The sequence below is a fragment of the Elgaria multicarinata genome, chromosome 4, assembly GCF_023053635.1.
Source record: "Elgaria multicarinata webbii isolate HBS135686 ecotype San Diego chromosome 4, rElgMul1.1.pri, whole genome shotgun sequence".
Classification (NCBI taxonomy): Eukaryota; Metazoa; Chordata; class Lepidosauria; order Squamata; family Anguidae; genus Elgaria; species Elgaria multicarinata.
Genome location: NC_086174.1, coordinates 3,005,892 through 3,025,366, shown reverse-complemented (window position 1 = coordinate 3,025,366; position 19,475 = coordinate 3,005,892). Strand labels below are relative to the sequence as shown.

At 47.0% G+C, this 19,475-nt stretch overlaps 1 protein-coding gene across 4 annotated transcripts in view; it reads right to left on the bottom strand.

Moving 5' to 3' along the window:
- The window catches only part of EFR3B (EFR3 homolog B), a 145,038-nt gene that overhangs the window by 67,504 nt on the left and 58,059 nt on the right, over positions 1 to 19,475 (bottom strand). Inside the window, exon 1 of one of the 4 annotated variants that reach the window (XM_063123732.1) lies at positions 12,357 to 12,414. The exons of the other annotated variants lie outside the window; for them this stretch is intronic. Coding sequence (XP_062979802.1) covers positions 12,357 to 12,369 — 13 coding nt within the window. The 5' untranslated portion in view covers positions 12,370 to 12,414. Of the gene's footprint in view, positions 1 to 12,356; positions 12,415 to 19,475 lie in introns of those variants that run through there. 4 annotated transcript variants of the gene reach the window in all.

Sequence of the window (19,475 nt, the reverse complement as noted above, 5' to 3'; positions counted from 1 at the left end):
TTGTCGTACTGCTCTAACAGTCAGGAAGTTTTTCCTGATGTCCAGCCGGAATCTGGCTTCCTTTAACTTGAGCCCGTTATTCCGTGTCCTGCACTCTGGGAGGATCGAGAAGAGGTCCTGGCCCTCCTCTGTGTGACAACCTTTGAAGTATTTATTATTATTATTATTATTATTATTATTATTATTATTATTATTTATTTATTTATTTATTTATATAGCACCATCAATGTACATGGTGCTGTACAGAGTAAAACAGTAAATAGCAAGGCCCTGCCGCATAGGCTTACAATCTAATAAAATCATAGTAAAACAATAAGGAGGGGAAGAGTATGCCAACAGGCACAGGGTAGGGTAAGCAGGCACAGGGTAGGGTAAAACTAACTGTCTCCCCTCAATCTTCTCTTCTCCAGGCTCAACATGCCCAGTTCTTTCAGTCTCTCTTCATAGGGCTTTTTTTCCAGACCCCTGATCATCCTGGTTGCCCTCCTCTGAACACGCTCCAGCTTGTCTGCGTCCTTCTTGAATTGTGGAGACCAGAACAGGGCTCCACAATGTAGTCCACCATTCTACACCATTCATCCATGTAGTCCAGCACTCTGTTCACACAGTGGCCGACCAGCTGCACATGGGAAACCCACAAGTGCAACAGCACCCTCCCACCCATGTTCCCCAGCAACTGGTGCATATAGGCTTACTGCTCTGATATTGCAGGTAGCATAGATCCATTGATATTATTATTATTATTATTATTATTTATTTATATAGCACCATCAATGTACATGGTGCTGTACAGAGTAAAACAGTAAATAGCAAGACCCTGCCGCATAGGCTTACAATCTAATAAAATCATAGTAAAACAATAAGGAGGGGAAGAGAATGCCAACAGGTACAGGGAAGGGTAAGCAGGCACAGGGTAGGGAAAAACTAACAGTAGAAAGTAACAGTAGAAGTCTGCACAACATCAAGTTTTAAAAGCTTTAGGAAAAAGAAAAGTTTTTAGTTGAGCTTTAAAAGCTGCGGTTGAACTTGTAGTTCTCAAATGTTCTGGAAGAGCGTTCCAGGCGTAAGGGGCAGCAGACGAAAATGGACGAAGCTGAGCAAGGGAAGTAGAGGCCCTTGGGCAGGCGAGAAACATGGCATCAGAGGAGCGAAGAGCACGAGCGGGGCAATAGTGTGAGATGAGAGAGGAGAGATAGGAAGGAGCTAGACCGTGAACAGCTTTGAAGGTTAACAGGAGAAGTTTATATTGGATTCTGAAGTGAATTGGAAGCCAATGAAGAGATTTCAGAAGCGGGGTAACATGGTCGGAGCGGCGTGCTAAGAAGATGATCTTTGCGGCAGAGTGGTGAACAGAAACCAACGGGCTGATGTGAGAAGAAGGAAGGCCAGAGAGAAGAAGGTTGCAGTAGTCCAACCGTGAAATAACCAGTGCATGAACAAGCGTCTTGGCAGAAGAGACAGACAAAAATGATCGAATCCTGGCAATATTATACAGGAAAAATCGACAAGATTTAGCTACTGCCTCAATATGAGGAATAAAGGAGAGCGAGGAGTCGAAGATAAAGCCAAGGCTACGATAGATTTCTCTTTATCCAACCCCCTTTTAAAGCCATCTAAATTGGCAACCATCACTCCATCACTGTTAGCTTCACCCTACCCGGTGCCTGTTTACACTTCCCTGTGCCTGTTTGCATTCTCCTTCCCTCTTTATTGTTTACTACAACTTTATTAGATTGTAAGCCTATGTGGCAGGGTCTTGCTATTTACTGTGTTATCTGTACAGCACCATGTACATTGATGGTGCTATATAAATTAATAATAATAATAATAATAGGCTTACTGCTCTGATATTGCAGGTAGCATAGATCCATTGATAGATTTTTCTTTATCCAACCCCCTTTTAAAGCCATCTAAATTGGCAACCATCACTCCATCGCGTGGTCGTGAATTCCATAGTTTAGCTATGCACTGTGGGAAGAAATCCTTCCTTTCATTTGTCCTGAACCTCCCACCAATCAGCTTCATGGGAATGATTTTTGGAGGCTGCAGTTCTCTCTGCCTTTTTGTCCCTATCTAGCACCATGTAAAGCACATTCAAGTCAGCTGAAATCCATGGGATCAAAGGTGTGATCTTAAACATGCTTCGACAGAAAAAAGTCCTATATCTCTAAGCATCCCCCAGCCATGGGGGATGTAGGACGTTTTTGTAGGACTCCCTCCCCGCCCCGTCAAAACATGCATGGGATTACACCTTCAGTCTGTGTGGAATTGCAGCTTCTGGGTTCTGCTCTTGTCTGGTTCATTACCTTCTCTGTGATTAATTGATGCAATATTTCTATTTACCCCCTCCCTGTTCCTTCCCCCAAAATGAGCAATTGATTCTTCTCTTTTCAGTACAAAGTGTCTTTAATCCAACTCCTTAATGAATTCTTGCTTTCTTATTCACACTGAAAATTGCTTATGATCTCGTAAAGCCTCTTTAATATCCTCATTATGTTGGATTCCTGACTAACGTAAAGTTTATCCCATTGCCAATGTGACAACATGATGTAGCATAGCCTTCCTCAACCTGGGGCGCTCCAGATGTGTTGGACTGCAATACATCTGGAGCGCCCCAGGTTGAGGAAGGCTGTAGCAGATGCATAAAGTCCACAGCCTGATCCTCTGCATCAGCCTTCCCAATGCTGGCTGGTGCTGATGGGAGTTGTAGTCCAAACACATCCGGAGGGCACCAGGTTGGGGAAGCCTTCTCTACCTGTTTGCTCACAAGGAAATCCCACTGATACAACGGGGATTATTTATTCTCAGGTTTGTAGCTTATATCTACTGGGAGTGCCTCACGCCAGAGGAAGTGAGCGAACAATAAAAGCACCCTAGAGTCCTGCTTGCTTTCTGTCTTCCTGTAAAAGATCTTGGGATTCTTTCCTGTAAATCAAAGCCATGTTTCTCCCCACCCCCAAATACGCACACACACATACACGGTTAAGTGCCATTTATGGCATAACTGCAGACAAACAAACACAAGGACCTCAACAACATGTTTATCTGTTAACGGAAAGTGGAAGTTACAAAGGCTATCATAGAATCATAGAATCATAGAATAGCAGAGTTGGAAGGGGCCTACAAGGCCATCAAGTCCAACCCCCTGCTCAATGCAGGAATCCACCCTAAAGCATCCCTGACAGAGGGTTGTCCAGCTGCCTCTCAAATGCCTCTAGTGTGGGAGAGCCCACAACCTCCCTAGGTAACTGATTCCATTGTCGCACTGCTCTAACAGTCAGGAAGTTTTTCCTGATGTCCAGCTGGAATGTCCAGCTGGGTTTCTGAAGCATTTCCGCAACCATGGATTCTTTTCTGTTACCTCCTCTGCTTTGGGCATCATTGACCCTTGCTCCGCCCCAAATGGCTCCGGGAATAGAGTTTATTTATTTATTTATTTATTTATATAGCACCAACAATGTACTTGGTGCTATACAATGTGAAGGCTGGGGGGGTGGACGGGATGAAAAAATACCAGTGGTTTTTCCATTTTTTTCTGAGGACTGTATGTTTCCACCGGAAAAATTGAGCCGCTTTGGTTTATGAAACATTGGCCCTGTTCAGAAGACACCTTAAACCCCGGCTTTAGCCATGGTGACTAAGGCAAAATTGGGTGGGATAGCTAATACCCTGGAAGACAGAAACAAACTTCAAAGTGATCTTGATAGGCTGGAGTGCTGGGCTGAAAACAACAGAATGAAATTTAATAGGCAGAAATGCCAAGTTCTACATCTAGGTAATAGAAACCAAATGCACAGTTACAAGATGGGGGATACTTGGCTCAGCTATACTACAAACAAGAAGGATCTTGGAATTGTTGTCGATCACAAGCTGAATATGAGCCAACAGTGCGATGTGGCTGCAAGAAAGGCCAATGCTATTTGGGGCTGCATTAATAGAAGTAGAGCTTCCAAATCACGGGAGGTCCTGGTTCCTCTCTATTCAGCCCTGGTTAGGCCTCATCTAGAGTATTGCGTCCAGTTCGGGGCTCCACAGTTCAAGAAGGATGCAGACAAGCTGGAGTGTGTTCAGAGGAGGGCAACCAGGATGATCAGGGGTCTGGAAACAAAGTCCTATGAAGAGAGACTGAAAGAACTGGGCATGTTTAGCCTGGAGAAGAGAAGATTGAGGGGAGACATGAGAGCACTCTTCAAATACTTAAAAGGCTGTCACACAGAGGAGGGCCAGGATCTCTTCTCGATCCTCCCAGAGTGCAGGACACAGAATAACGGGCTCAAGTGAAAGGAAGCCAGATTCCAGCTGGACATCAGGAAAAACTTCCTGACTGTTGGAGCAGTACGACAATGGAATCAGTTACCTAGGGAGGTTGTGGGCTCTCCCACACCAGAGGCCTTCAAGAGGTAGCTGGACAACTATCTGTCAGGGATGCTTTAGGGTGGATTCCTGTATTGAGCAGGGGTTGGACTCGATGGCCTTGTAGGTCCCTTCCAACTCTGCTATTGTATGATTCCATGGTTTAAAGTGTCTTCTGAACACAACCCGGCATTCTGGCTTAACCACTGTGGTTAAAGCCATGGTTTAAGGTGTCTTCTGAATGGGCCCATTTTCTTTTAGAATTTAAAACAATGTATTGTTACCCAGGTTTTACTCCTCCCAAAATGATTTCTAAAAACTATGTAATAAGAACAGTTTTAGAGAAAGAGGTAAAATGTCTGGAAATAACGAAGCTGTGGGGGGAAATGTATTTTTTTTAATCCTCTCTGAAAGATTCCCAGCGTAATTGTTTTCTTTTATTCCTTATGAAAATTATTGATCTAGAGTAAATTTTACTGATAGACATTTATGCTCAGTTTCCCAATATGTAATTAGCGCCACCATTGTGCATTCCTGACAGTAAGTGTGCATTTTTGACAGTTCGGGTTTTGTTCTGAGAGTCCTGTGTTTCTGATGCTGTAGTAGTCATTTACTGCAGTTCTAGTCTATTCAGACAATAACTACAAATTTACTAATTGAGTTTACTTAAAATATAATGATTTATGAGCAAACTAAGTTAGACATAAAATCACTTTAGGAACAGATGTTCTTAAAGCAGCCCTCCCCAACCTGGTGCGCTCCAGATGTTTTGGACTACAGAGCCCAGCACTCGACCATTGGCACTGCGGCCTGAAGCTGATGGGAGCTGAAGTCCAAAAAATCTGGAGGGCACCAGGTTGGGGAAGGTTGTCTTAAACCAACAAAGTGACTTTAGATCTGTAAAGAGTGGTTAAAAAAAAGTATTGCTTATTTTTCATTCCCTCCCCCACAATATATATATATATATATATATATATATATATATATATATATATATTTGTGGATTTTTTATTTCTATGGCCTCAATTTTATTTGGAAAATTTTACATCTCTATCAATGAATAGAAATGACTCTGATTGGGGAAAAAGAAGCCTGTGGATGGGAAGGAAAATTCGGGTGGTGGTGGGGATTATAGAATCATAGAATTGCAGAGTTGGAAGGGGTCTCTAAGGACATCTAGTCCAACCCCCTGCACAGTGTAGGAATCCACCTTAAAGCTTCCCTGACAGATGGCTGTCCAGCTGCCTCTTGAAGGCCTCTAGTGTGGGAGAGCCCACGACCTCCCTAGGTAACTGATTCCATTCTCATACTGCTCTAACAGTCAGGATGTTTTTCCTGATGTTCAGCTGGAATCTACCTGGGGGAAGGGTTAAGTACCCCCTGCTTGTTGATTCTCCTTTGCAAATGCTCTGCACAACAACCCTACCACCACCACCACTTTTACTATAAACCAGCCAAGGTATAATTCCACTCTTACTGGGTCCTAATTGAAAATCCCAGCAGTAATTTCTACGAAAAATAAGCAGAGCTTCACTTGTAACATACAGTAGCAAAGGGGGGGGGGGGAAGAGACAGACTTTGGGTAACAGAGTTAAAAGCGTTGCATGGGTGTCCAAGTCACTGTGGCTTCTTCCTGCCGGTCCCCACAACGCTACACCTTCAGGCCTTCCATTACTGCCATCAATCAAACCATGTTTAATGTGTCAGTAGCTTAAAGTGGCATGTTTTTGGTCCCCCACAGCTCATTTTATGTGGAATAGTAGCATATTATCCCTTTTTAAATTTGTGGGCATGGGAAATGTGGAAGACGGGGCTGTGAAGCCCTGGGCAAGACAGGATGCATCCGTGGCGTGAAGCTGGACTTCCTAGTTCCCACTTCTGAGATCCCACTGCTTCCACACTCAACGCCAGCACTGCATTCTCTGCACGTGCACAGACACTCACTCCTGGTTATCCAACACGTTGGAAGCATCAATTCAGCAGCATGAAAAACACAAGGCGCTTTTCACAAACGGGGGATGAGCTTCGTGGATTCTATATCGCCTTTTCAACTGTTCTGATGCTACGAATATCTATTAGCATGACCCATAACTAGATCATAGAATCATAGAATAGCAGAGTTGGAAGGGGCCTACAAGGCCATTGAGTCCAACCCCCTGCTCAATGCAGGAATCCAACCTAAAGCATCCCTGACAGAGGGTTGTCCAGCTGCCTCTTGAAGGCCTCTAGTGTGGGAGAGCCCACAACCTCCCTAGGTACCTGATTCCATTGTCATACTGCTCTAACAGTCAGGAAGTTTTTCCTGATGTCCAGCTGGAATCTGGCTTCCTTTAACTTGAGCCCGTTATTCCGTGTCCTGCACTCTGGGAGGATCGAGAAGAGATCCTGTCCCTCCTCTGTGTGACAACCTTTTAAGTACTTGAAGAGTGCTCTCATGTCTGCCCTCCATCTTCTCTTCTCCAGGCTAAACATGCCCAGTTCTTTCAGTCTCTCTTCATAGGGCTTTGTTTCCAGACCTCTGATCATCCTGGTTGCCCTCCTCTGAACACGCTCCAGCTTGTCTGCGTCCTTCTTGAATTGTGGAGCCCAGAACTGGACACAATACTCTAGATCAGTGGTTCTCAATCTTCCTAATGCCGCGACCCTTTAATACAGTTCCTCATGTTGTGGTGACCCCCAACCATAAAATTATTTTCGTTCTTCTCTACACGATCCATTGTCATGGGATGGTTTGCTAATGAAAATAATACATAACAATAGCTTTAATCATACAAAAGATGATACATGACATAGTTCAGTCAATACAGTTTCCTAAGACCATCGGAAATATGTGTTTTCCGATGGTCTTAGGCGACCCCTGTGAAAGGGTCGTTCGACCCCCAAAGGGGTCTCAACCCACAGGTTGAGAACCACTGCTCTAGATGAAGTCAAACCCATGCCGAATAGAGAAGAAGCAGCACCTCACGCAATTTGGAAGCTATACTTCTATGAATGCAGCCCAAAATAGCATTTGCCTTTCTTGCAGCCATATCGCACTGTTGGTAACCCTTTCCTTCTTTCCAACACTTTCCCCAACTCTATAGGGATCTAGAGCGCAGCTCCAAATACCCTACATCAGCCTTCTCCAACATGGCGCCCTCCAGAGGTGTAGGACTGCAACTCCCAGAATTCATGCCTGGCTGGGAATTCTGGGAGTTGCAGTCTGACACATCTGGGTGTGTGTGTGTGTGTGTGTGTGTGTGTGTGCATGCCAAATTAGGGGAGCCTCCCCTACGTGTTTAATGAAAACCTCCCGTGCATTATTTCTTGCCACAATCTAAACCGAAATGCGAGGTTGTGTGTGAATTTGGTATCCTTTCCATAAGCAAGTGTCTAGTCCCTATGGCTGCACAAAGGAGCTTGGAAACTGAGGCATCGGTAAATAGATCCCCTGTGGCTACTATTCCATGTATAAACAATTCCTCTTCTTTCCCAAAGGAACCTTGAATGCACACGCCCCCCCCCCCATCCCATGGGGGCAGCTGGTAAAACAACCAGGTCCGGCCGTGTAGATCGCTTGCAACATGGGGGTTCAGGTGCCAGAGCTATGTGCCTGGGAGTTAGGAGGAAGAGAAGAATTTCTTCCTCCTAACCGGCGATATCACATTATGCCAGTCCTTTTACAACTTCATTGGCTGCCAGTCCAGGTCCGGGCCCGATTCAAAGTGCTGGTATTGACATTCAAAGCCAGGTTATTTGAAGGAACGCCTCCTCCCATATGTACCTGCCCGGACCTTAAGATCATCCACAGGGGTCCGTCTCCGCGAGCCCCTGCCAAAGGAAGTGAGGCAGGTGGCTACTAGGAGCAGGGCCTTCTCCGCTGTGGCACCTCGGTTGTGGAATGAGCTCCCCAGAGAGGTCCGCCTGGCGCCTACACTGTACTCCTTTCGTCGCCAGCTGAAGACCTTTTTATTCTCTCAGTATTTTAACACTTAATTTTAACTTAAATTTTACTGTTTTAACTCTGTATTTTAATCTTATATCAATTTTGCTGCGTGGTTTTTATCCTGGTTGTGCTTTCCATACTGTGTTTTGTATTTGTGCTTTTAACCTGTTGGTTGTTTTATTATGGCTTTAATTTTTGTGAACTGCCCAGACAGCTTTGGCTATTGGGCGGTATAAAAAATGTAATAAATAAATAATAAATAAATAAGAATTTTACATGCAGCCCAGACAGATTCTCCTTGAAGAATCTGCTACGCAAAAAACCATCGGGCAGCCGAATGTTAAATAAGCAGAGCGAAGATTGATCACTTAACATGCTGCAGATTCATTTTAAACTCTCCCCCTTCCAATCACCTCTGGGCCCCAGCGGGAGCCCAAATTCACACCAGCCTTGGAAGCCGAAGCCAGCTGTAACTGTCCGTCCCGTCCCCCAACATCAGCCACGCACCCTTGCTGGTAATGTGACAGGCTCCAGGGTGTCATGAGGGGTGTGTGTGGGTGTGTGGGTGTGTTTAGGGGTGGCAAAGTGCTTTATTCCTTCATCTGGAGGCCAGGAGGGATCCTTCCGAGCCGGGAAAGCAGGAAGAAAGGGGGACCGGGAAGAGAAAAGTGCGTGGGCGTTGGGAGGGGGGGGGGAGAAAAGAGAGAAACCGCTTTGGCATTTTGCCAACACCCAGGAGACTGCCAGCAATTTGCATAATAAGGGCCTCGCTTTTATCTCATTCTTGCCATGCTCAACACACTTTGCAAACATTAACTAATTAATCCTCACAACACAGGGCCCCTCGCATGGAATATATGCTAACCATCCACCATTTTTTTTAATCTTCTCCTCCTCCTCCACCCGCTTCTCCTTCTTCTCTTAAAACTAAAACGAATTGCAGATTTGTCTGTAGATTCACCCATTGCAAAGTGTAGTCTGCCGTGCAGCCTCAGACAGAACATCTGTGGAATAGTGTGCAACATCTCCCACACTAGAGGCCTTCAAGAGGCAGCTGGACAACCATCTGTCAGGGATGCTTTAGGTAGGGTGACCCTATGAAAAGGAGGACAGGGCTCCTGTATCTTTAACAGTTGCATAGAAAAGGGAATTTCAGCAGGTGTCCTTTGTATATATGGAGAACCTGGTGAAATTTCCTCTTCATCACCACAGTTAAAGCTGCAGGAGCTATACTAGAGTGACCAGAAGCTGCCAGGGATCACCCTACAGAGAAAACTACAAATGGGGTACTTTTTTCTGTCTTCCCCAGGTGCGTCTGTGGTGGGGAAACTTCCACTCGGGCCTAGAAGCCCATTCTCACGGCATCTAAACTAGCAGGCCACATCTTGTGTGCCTTTTGTGAAGGAGTAATTTCACTGCCTGCCCCAATTCCAACGCTGGTACGGTTCAACCTGGCTCAAGGGCCGTGCCGGTTTTAAGGGCCCATCAGCGAGTCCACCGTCTCGCCACCATTGTCAACAGTTGCCTCTGCTCCTAGTCATGGCTACCGCTTGCTTGCGTGCTGGGCAGAAAGCCAGGGAGAAAGGAGGCCACGGCTTCTGATGCTTCTTCTCACCAACACCATTGTCTGAGCGAGAGGCAGAAGAACAAGCAGGAGGAGCAAGTCCAGGGACTTATTGTTAGTGGCCCCTGCTCGGGTGTGGGCCCTTGGCAGTTGCCCAACCTTGCCTACCCTTGACGCCAACTCTGCTCAAGAATGAGGGCACCTTCTCCCAGCCCGGGGCCCACGAGATGTGTTGGAGTGCAACTCCCATCATGCCCAGCCAGCATGGGAAACAGTGAGCCAGAGAACTGGCTACTTGCACAACCCAGAAGTAGCAGGTTCAAATTTTGCCTGCGCCATGAACCAACTTGGCTAAACTAATCAATTCTCCTTTTTCTCAACTCCCCACTACAGAAGAAGAAGAAGAAGAAGAAGAAGAAGAAGAAGAAGAAGAAGAAGAAGAAGAAGAAGAAGAAGAAGAAGAAGAAGAAGAAGAAGAAGAAACAACAAAGCCCTATGAAGAGAGACTGAAAGAACTGGGGATGTTTAGCCTGGAGAAGAGAAGATTGAGGGGAGACATGATAGCACTCTTCAAATACTTGAAAGGTTGTCACACAGAGGAGGGCCAGGATCTATTACATTTATTTATATATATATATATATATATATATATATATATATATATATATATATATAGCACCATCAATGTACATGGTGCTGTACAGAGTAAAACAGTAAATAGCAAGACCCTGCCTCATAGGCTTACATTCTAATCTCTTCTCGATCCTCCCAGAGTGCAGGACACGGAATAACGGGCTCAAGTTAAAGGAAGCCCGATTCCGGCTGGACATCAGGAAAAACTTCCTGACTGTTAGAGCAGTACGACAATGGAATCAGCTACCTAGGGAGGTTGTGAGCTCTCCCACCCTGAGAGGCCTTCAAGAGGCAGCTGGACAACCCTCTGTCAGGGATGCTTTAGGGTGGATTGCTGCAGTGAGCAGGGGGTTGGACTCGATGGCCTTGTAGGCCCCTTCCAACTCTGCTATTCTATGATTCTAGGAGGAGGAGGAGGAGGAGGAGGAGGAGGAGGAGGAGGAGAAGAAGAAGAAGAAGAAGAAGAAGAAGAAGAAGAAGAAGAAGAAGAAGAAGAAGAAGAAGAAGAAGAAGAAGAAGAAGAAGAAGACGTGCAATGAGCAGTCCATTAATATTATATTATAATACACCTGTGAATCAACTAATACGTCCCTGGCATTGATATCTAAACTGGTTCAGGCAATGCACTTCTTTGGCAATTTGGACAGAGCACAGAGGGGTTAACCCCAAAGGGAGGGACTCTGATGCCTCCTGACATCAGCCAGAACAGCCCCAGTGTCTCCAAGTGGACCAGAGAAAGCACACCTTTGCAACCGCGGAACTTCACTGGAGCACAGAGACACACTCTCTCGACATGTACGTGGAGACTGATGCTGGCCAGTCCACAATAGAATCATAGAATCGCAGAGTTGGAAGGGGCCTACAAGGCCATCGAGTCCAACCCGCCCTGCTCAATACAGGAATCCACCCTAAAGCATCCCTGACAGATGGTTGTCCAGCTGCCTCTTGAAGGCCTCCAGTGTGGGAGAGCCCACAACCTCCCTAGGGAACTGATTCCATTGTCGTACTGCTCTAACAGTCAGGAAGTTTTTCCTGATGTCCAGCCGGAATCTGGCTTCCTTTAACTTGAGCCCGTTATTCTGTGTCCTGCACTCTGGGAGGATCGAGAAGAGATCCTGGCCCCCCTCTGTGTGACAACCTTTCAAGGACTTGAAGAGTGCGATCATGTCTCCCCTGGGATGATACTCTGGACTAAAGCAGCAGAGACGCCTATGGCGAGGCAAAGGGAAGTGTCTCCCTCAGGCGACTGATTTTGGGCGCTGTAAGAAAAAGGTGGGTGGGTATCGTGGGGGAGGAGAAAATCTACCTCATGATCTGCCAAAGGGTTTTGATCTTACTTTTATACTGTCAGTTTTACTTTCCCCTGTGCCTGTTTGGTGCACTCTCTTCCCCTTCTTATTGTTTTATTATGATTCTATCAGAATGCAAGCCTATGCGGCAGGGTTTTGCTATTTTATTGTTTTACTCTGTACAGCACCATGTACACGGATGGTGCTATATAAATAAATAAATAAGTAAGTAATGATCGTAATAATGCAACCTCCATCGTAATGAGAAGCCTCACAGCTCTCGGCCCTTCCAATGAGGCTTGCGCTGGCGGATCGTGCCCCGTGATAAAATCAGACAGAACGGTGCGATCGGCGTTCTCTGCTGACGGCTCTAAAAAAAGTGTCTGAAACCAGACGGGCTCCCTAACGGGACGAACGCCAGCAGACCCAGCATCAGCAACAAGCGACACTATCTGCAAGCCACTGGCCACCAGCAACACCACCCCGTTTGTTTGTTTTAAATAAAGATGCATAGAAAAAGAAGCCACACAGAGAGGGGAAAGGGAGAGAAAAGCAGACCCCGGCCCAGGCCCGGCCCCCCACGCCTGCTTACTTGCGGCCTCCATCTGCTCAGACAGGATCACGAAGCCCGCGGCCAGTGCCAAAGTCTCGCCCTTTGTCTCCGTGACAAAGAGTTAAAACCAACTCAAGAGAGACGGAGCCGCCCGCCGTCAGCAAGCCCGGCCCATCCCTGGCCTGTGATACGCTGTGCCAAGGACCGGGGGGCCAACCTCGCAGGAGCCGACGCGTCTCTGGCCGCCTGGTTTCAACAATGCCGCCTTTGCCGGGAGGCTGGGATCGGCACTGGGGGAGGCGCAAGGCCGGCAAGGGACTTCGCCTACATGGCCGGGGCTCAGGAAAGAGCCGGCTCCGTTCGCCCACTGGCAAGCTTTCTCCCTGCGGCCGGGAGCAGCTGATGGGGGAAAGGGTCCCCACCGCCATGGATGCAGCCGCGTTTTCCTCGGCAAAGAGAGGGTGACGCCAGCCCTTCAGCCGTCCCTCAAGGAGCCCGGGCAGACAGACCCTCCAAGGCCGGAGTCCTGCCTCGTTTGCTCCCCCCATCTGACCCCCCCTAAGTGCAACCAGCAGCATCCATTAGTGAGGTGGTACTGGGGAAGAGGGACCCATATTTCTGCACATCGCAAGGTGGCATCGGCAGCCGTGGGCTGCACCTGTACTGGGCACATCAGCTGTTGAGAACCGAACCAGACGGGGAGGCACAAGAGAGCAGAGGCATGTCAGCTGCAGAGGCCAGTGCAGGCTGCAGAAAGGGGATAGCGCAGCCTTCCTCAAACTGGCGCCTTCCAGCCGTGTTGGACTACAACTCCTAGCGTCTCCCAGTGTCCCCCATCCAGCAGCACCGGCTGGGGGGGTACTGGGAATTGCAGTCCAACACAGCAGGAGGGCTCCAGGCGAGGGAAGGCTGCGTTACTGCAACCAGGAGCAAGGAGCAAGCCGGCTTCCTCACAGGTCCACCGCTCCACGCACGATGCAAAGGTGCACCTGCCCTCACCGTCAGGTGGCACAGCGCAGCGAGGGGCTGGAGCTCACCCCAACTCCCCACGGAGCATATACCTGTGCCGCGACGAGGTGCGCGCCTCCAGACAGGTGCTTGCTGCAACCACACTTTGCTTCCAGGCGTGACGTGGGCCCCTCTGGCACAGCCAACACGGACTCGTTGCTTTTATTCATTCCTTGCTCAGCTGTCCGGTGCCGATCCTCGAGACCGGTTGCTTTTTCCAAGCGCACAACCCATAATATTTGGTTGCTGTGAAAGTGAGATCCTTTCCCCATCTCCCAACTCCCATTGCTGTGTGGAGGCACCAGCATGATGTATTTATTCCGTTCATTTGTTACAATTACAGCCTGCCTTTTCCCCCCTTGCAAGTAACCCACGGCAGCTTACATTTTATCCTCACAACAACCCTGTGAGTTAGCTTAGGCTGAGAGTCTGTGAGTAGCCCAAAGTCACCCAGTGAGCTTCATGGCCAAGTGGGGACTAGAACCTGGGTCTCCCGGGTCCCAGTTCAACACGCTAAGCACTACAACATGCTGCCTCTCTCATTAGCACTTTGTGGGTGCATCTTTTAACAGCCTTTGGGGCCATGCGCTATCTCCATGTTGTACAATGGATACACTGTGGCGCTCATCCACGACTCCGTTTTTACAAAATTAAAGTTGCGGCTGATGCCCCAAAATGCGGCGAGGCGGAGTGCACTTTAGGCACTATAGTTCATTAGCCCAGTGCGCCCACTCTTGAAGCATTTTGGATCAGACCCAACTCAAAACAGAACCCTCACTGTCCTTGTCAGGATGTTCCTTGCAATCGCCCAGACTCACTTGGTAAAACGCCTCCTCCCGTATGTACCTGCCCGGAGCCTAAGGTCATCCTCAGGGGTCCTTCTCCACGAGCCCCTGCCAAAGGAAGTGAGGCAGGTGGCTACCAGGAGCAGGGCCTTCTCTGCTGTGGCACCCCGGCTGTGGAATGAGCTCCCTAAGGAGGTTCGCTTGGCACCTACATTATATGCTTTTAGACGCCAGGTGAAGAGCTTTAGTCTCTCGGCATTTTAACCGTCTATAAATTCAATTTTAACTTGGCTGTTTTAAATTTATGTTTTAAATTTGTATTTCTGCACTGCTGCTGATTTTATCCTGGTTGTGCTTTTACATTGTATTTTATATCATGCTTTTTATACGCTTTGTTTTATACTTGGAACGGTTTTAATTTTTGCAAACCGCTCAGAGAGCTTTGGCTATTGGGCGGCACAAAAATGCAATCAATCCATCAAACCAGAACAAAACTAGAAAGGAGGCCAGAGAGGATCACGGCACCAGGCGCTGCTGCTGTGTAGGTATGGAAAGGCTCCATCTCTACCTAACGTTTTAGGAACCCTTACTGGATTTCCGCTGTTTAAAAACACACACCATCAGCACCACTTCTTGTTGGAGGAACACTCCATTACCTCACAAGGTGAGCACTGCACATTCCTTCTAGGCCTCAGTGACCTCAGTGGCACAGAGTGCCTTCTACAAACTCCGGTTGGTGGCCCAGCTACGCCCTTATCTGGACAGGGATAACCTGGCTTCCGTTGTCCATGCTCTGGTAACCTCCAAGTTAGATTACTGCAATGCGCTCTACATGGGGCAGCCTTTGAAGACGGTTCGGAAGCTGCAGCTCGTGCAAAATGCAGCGGCCAGACTGATTTCGGGAACCAGAAGGTTCGACCATGTAACACCTGCTCTGGTCCGCTTGCACTGGCTGCCTGTATGTTTCCGAGCCCAATTCAAGGTGCTGGTTTTGACCTATAAAGCCTTACACAGCTTGGGACCACAATACCTGATGGAACGCCTCTCCCGACGTGAATATACCCGGTCACTACGTTCAACATCGAAGGTCCTCCTCCGGGTGCCTACTCCGAGAGAGGCTCGGAGTGTGGCAATGAGGGACAGGGCCTTTTCGGTGGTGGCCCCCAGACTGTGGAATGATCTCCCTGATGAGGCTCGCCTGGCACCAACACTACTATCTTTCCGGCGCCAGGTTAAGACTTTCCTCTTTGCCCGGGCATATGGCGGCACATCCTAATTACCCACATGTTTAGTTTTTAATTGGTTTTTAATGCTCTGTGTTTGTATGTACTGTGTTTTAGAGTTTTAAATTTTGTATTCTTGTTTTTATCTCAATTTTAGAATTTCTGTAAACCGCCCAGAGAGCCCTGGCTATGGGAGCGGTATATAAGTATAATAAATAAATAAATAAATAAATAAATTGGCCCTTTAACAATGAATGTTTCGAACAATACTGACAATGGAGTTTTCCCTCTGGCGAGATTGTCACGCAGAACCTCCCCAATATCCTGCATCCATTCTTTAAAGTCATCCAGAAGGGCTTCAAGGACCACCTCCCCTCCAAGACACCCAGTTCCAAACTCTGCAACTCCAGGTGATCCTTTAACAGCACTGGTCAAGTGCAAACTGCACCAGGGCCTCCTTCTGTTCCAACGGCAGACAGTCCTGGATGGAGGAACGTCCACATTCATTTTATTTATTTTATTTATTGCATTTCTATACCGCTCAATAGCCGAAGCTCTCTGGGCGGTTCACATGTCCTTTTCGCTACCAAAATCTTGGGGGTTATTCTAACTTTTCCAAGTGGGATAATCCAAGTGGGAGAGAAACAGGGTGGATAAAAAGCAATGTTTTTTTTAAATAAGTAAATAAATAAATAAATAAAAATTGATTTTTTAAAAAAAATTAAATCGTATTTTTTTAAAATAAAATGCTTTTTGAGGAAAAATCCATCTAAAGATAGTTTTCTTTTTAAGATACATTATAGTGCAAAGGTTATTCATCATGAAATAAGAATTAGTTTTTAATTATGTAGCATGAGGCTGTACACCGCCCTGAGATCTTAGTGTTATAGGCCGGGATATAAATATTTTAAATAAATAAAAATAAATAAATAGTCATGCAATGTTTAAATTTTGGGTTAAATGAATTCCATTCATCCATTCATCATGTCATGCTCTCCCAGAGGTTTCTGTAAGATTATGGGGCAATTTTTCTGTCTAGAAGATATGATCACAGATGCTTGGTTTTACTGTTCTCAAAACTGTGAACGTGTGTCTGCAGAGGTCACAATCTCCTTGTGCCTTTGCAAATCGATGTACACAGAAAAAAAACCTTTCCTCTTAAGTGCCAAGTTTCACAAAATTCAATGAATAGAGTGCACTGTTTTGGGAGGGGGGGAAGTCACATGATTAAATCGAGACTTTCTGAGTAGTGATTTAAATCGTGATTTAAATCAAATTGATTTAAATCAAATCCACCCTGAGGGGAAAGAAAAAAAAAGAACGAAAACCAGCCAAGCAGCTGTGAACGCTGGAGCATCTCAGCCGCTTCTCTTGCATGGTCACCCACAAAAAAAGAAGTGGGGGACCCAAAGACTCATAGAATCATAGAATAGCAGAGATGGAAGGGGCCTACAAGGCCATCGAGTCCAACCCCCTGCTCAATGCAGGAATCCAACCTAAAGCATCCCTGACAGACGGTTGTCCAGCTGCCTCTTGAAGGCCTCCAGTGTGGGAGAGCCCACAACCTCCCTAAGTAACTGGTTCCACTGTCATACTGCTCTAACAGTCAGGAAGTCTTTCCTGATGTCCAGCTGGAATCTGGCTTCCTTTAACTTGAGCCCGTTATTCCGTGTCCTGCACTCTGGGAGGATCGAGAAGAGATCCTGGCCCTCCTCTGTGTGACAACCTTTTAAGTATTTGAAGAGGGCTATCATGTCTCCCCTCCATCTTCTCTTCTCCAGGCTAAACATGCCCAGTTCTTTCAGCCTCTCTTCATAGGGCTTTGTTTCCAGACCCCTGATCATCCTGGTTGCCCTCCTCTGAACACGCTCCAGCTTGTCTGCGTCCTTCTTGAATTGTGGAGCTCAGAACTGGATGCAATACTCTAGATGAGGCCTAACCAGGGCCGAATAGAGAGGAACCAGTACCTCACGTGATTCGGAAGCTATACTTCTATTAATGCAGCCCAAAATAGCATTGGCCTTTCTTGCAGCCATATCTCACTGTTGGCTCCTATTCAGCTTGCGATCTACAACAATTCCAAGATCCTTCTTGTTTGTAGTATTGCTGAGCCAAGTATCCCCCATCTTGTAACTGTGCCTTTGGTTTCTATTTCCTAAATGTAGAACTTGGCATTTATCCCCATTAAATGTCATTCTGAAAGGCAGCTCCAGTCCAGGGGACCAATTTCTGTCATCCCACCAGCCGCACACTGCACAGCACAACCGCAGAGGTTGCTGGCTGAAACGGGGAGGCCACGGTTTGCCCCTGGGGGGTGGGGGAGATTAGCAGGAGGGAGGGATTGTGACTCACCACCTGGGCAAACTCTACGCACAAGCGCAGGTGTGAAAAAGCCGGCACAGGCGGCAGGGAATTGGCACCTGCTGGGATTTCTGCCAGGAGGCGGGGGAGGTGGGGAAGAACTTTGCATCTCCAGAGGATGCTTCATCCAGCAGCAGCAGCTGAGAATGAAAGAGCGTTTGCTGCACTAGCCGGAGAATTCTGCCGAGTCACAAGGTCTGGGTGCCAAGATAGCCAAAAGGGATGATTCAGGGCTTTGGGCACGTGGTGGGTTGTGGGGGGGAGACGGGGTGAAGAAGACAGACAGTTTTTATACTGTTTATGTTGATGGTTTTTTAAAAATTTTGTATACGTACTTTTTTATGTTCACTGTTTTTAACTTTTGTAAACCGCCCAGAGAGCTTCGGTTATGGGGCGGTATATAAATGTAATAAATCAAATCAAGCAATCAAGATTGAGGGGAGACATGATAGCACTCTACAAATACGTTGTCACACAGAGGAGGGCCAGGATCTCTTCTCGATCCTCCCAGAGTGCAGGACACGGGATTTATTTATTATTTATTTATTTATTTATTCATTACATTTCTATACCGCCCAATAGCCGGAGCTCTTTGGGCAGTTCACAAAAATTAAAAACATTCGAAGTATAAAACAACAGTATAAAACCATAATATAAAATACAATATAAAAGCTCAACCAGATAAAAACAGCAGCAGTGCAAAATTACAAATTTAAAACACCAAGTTAAAATTTATTTATTTATTAGTTAAAATGCTGGGAGAATAAAAAAGTCTTCCCCTGGCGTCTAAAAGCATATAATGTAGGTGCCAAGCGAACCTCTTTAGGGAGCATGTTCCACAGCCGGGGTGCCACAGCAGAGAAGGCCCTCCTCCTGGTAGCCACCTGCCTCACTTCCTTTAGCAGGGGCTCGCGGAGAAGGACCCCTGAGGATGACCTTAGGGTCCAGGCAGGTACATACTGGAGGAGGCGTTCCTTCAGATAGCCTGGCCCCAAGCCGTTTAGGGCTTTAAATGTTAATACCAGCACTTTGAATCCGGCCGGACCTGGACTGGCAGCCAATGAAGCTGGAAAAGGACTGGCGTGATGTGGTCTCGTCGGCCAGTCCTTGTTAGCAACCGTGCTGCCCTGTTTTGTACCAGTTGAAGTTTCCGGACCATTTTCAAAGGCAGCCCCACGTATAACACATTGCAGTAATCCAAACGAGAGGTTATCAGAGCATGGATCACTGTAGCTAGGCTATCTCTGTTCAGATAAGGGCACAGTTGGTATATCAGCCTAAGCTGATAAAAGGTGCTCTTTGCCACTGAGTTCACCTGTACCTCAAGTGACAGTTCTGGATCCAAGAGCACCCCCAAACTATGGACCCGATCATTTAGGGAGAGTGCAACCCCGTCCAGGACAGGGCAAACATCACCTCGCCGGACAGATGAACCACCCGCTAACAGTACCTCCATCTTGTCTGGATTGAGTCTCAGTTTATTAGCCATTACCGTGCCCAGGCACTGGTTCAGAATAATGGGCTCAAGTTAAAGGAAGCCAGATTCTGGCTGGACATCAGGAAAAACTTCCTGATGGTTAGAGCAGTATGACAATGGAACCAGTTAGCTAGGGAGGCTGTGGGCTCTCCCACACTAGAGGCCTGCAAGAGGCAGCTGGACAAGCATCTGGTATGTTTTACGGTGGGTTCCTGCATTGAGCAGGGGGTTGGACTTGATGGCCTTATAGGCCCCTTCCAACTCTACTTTTCTATGATTCTAGAGACAAAGAGAGAGACAGAGA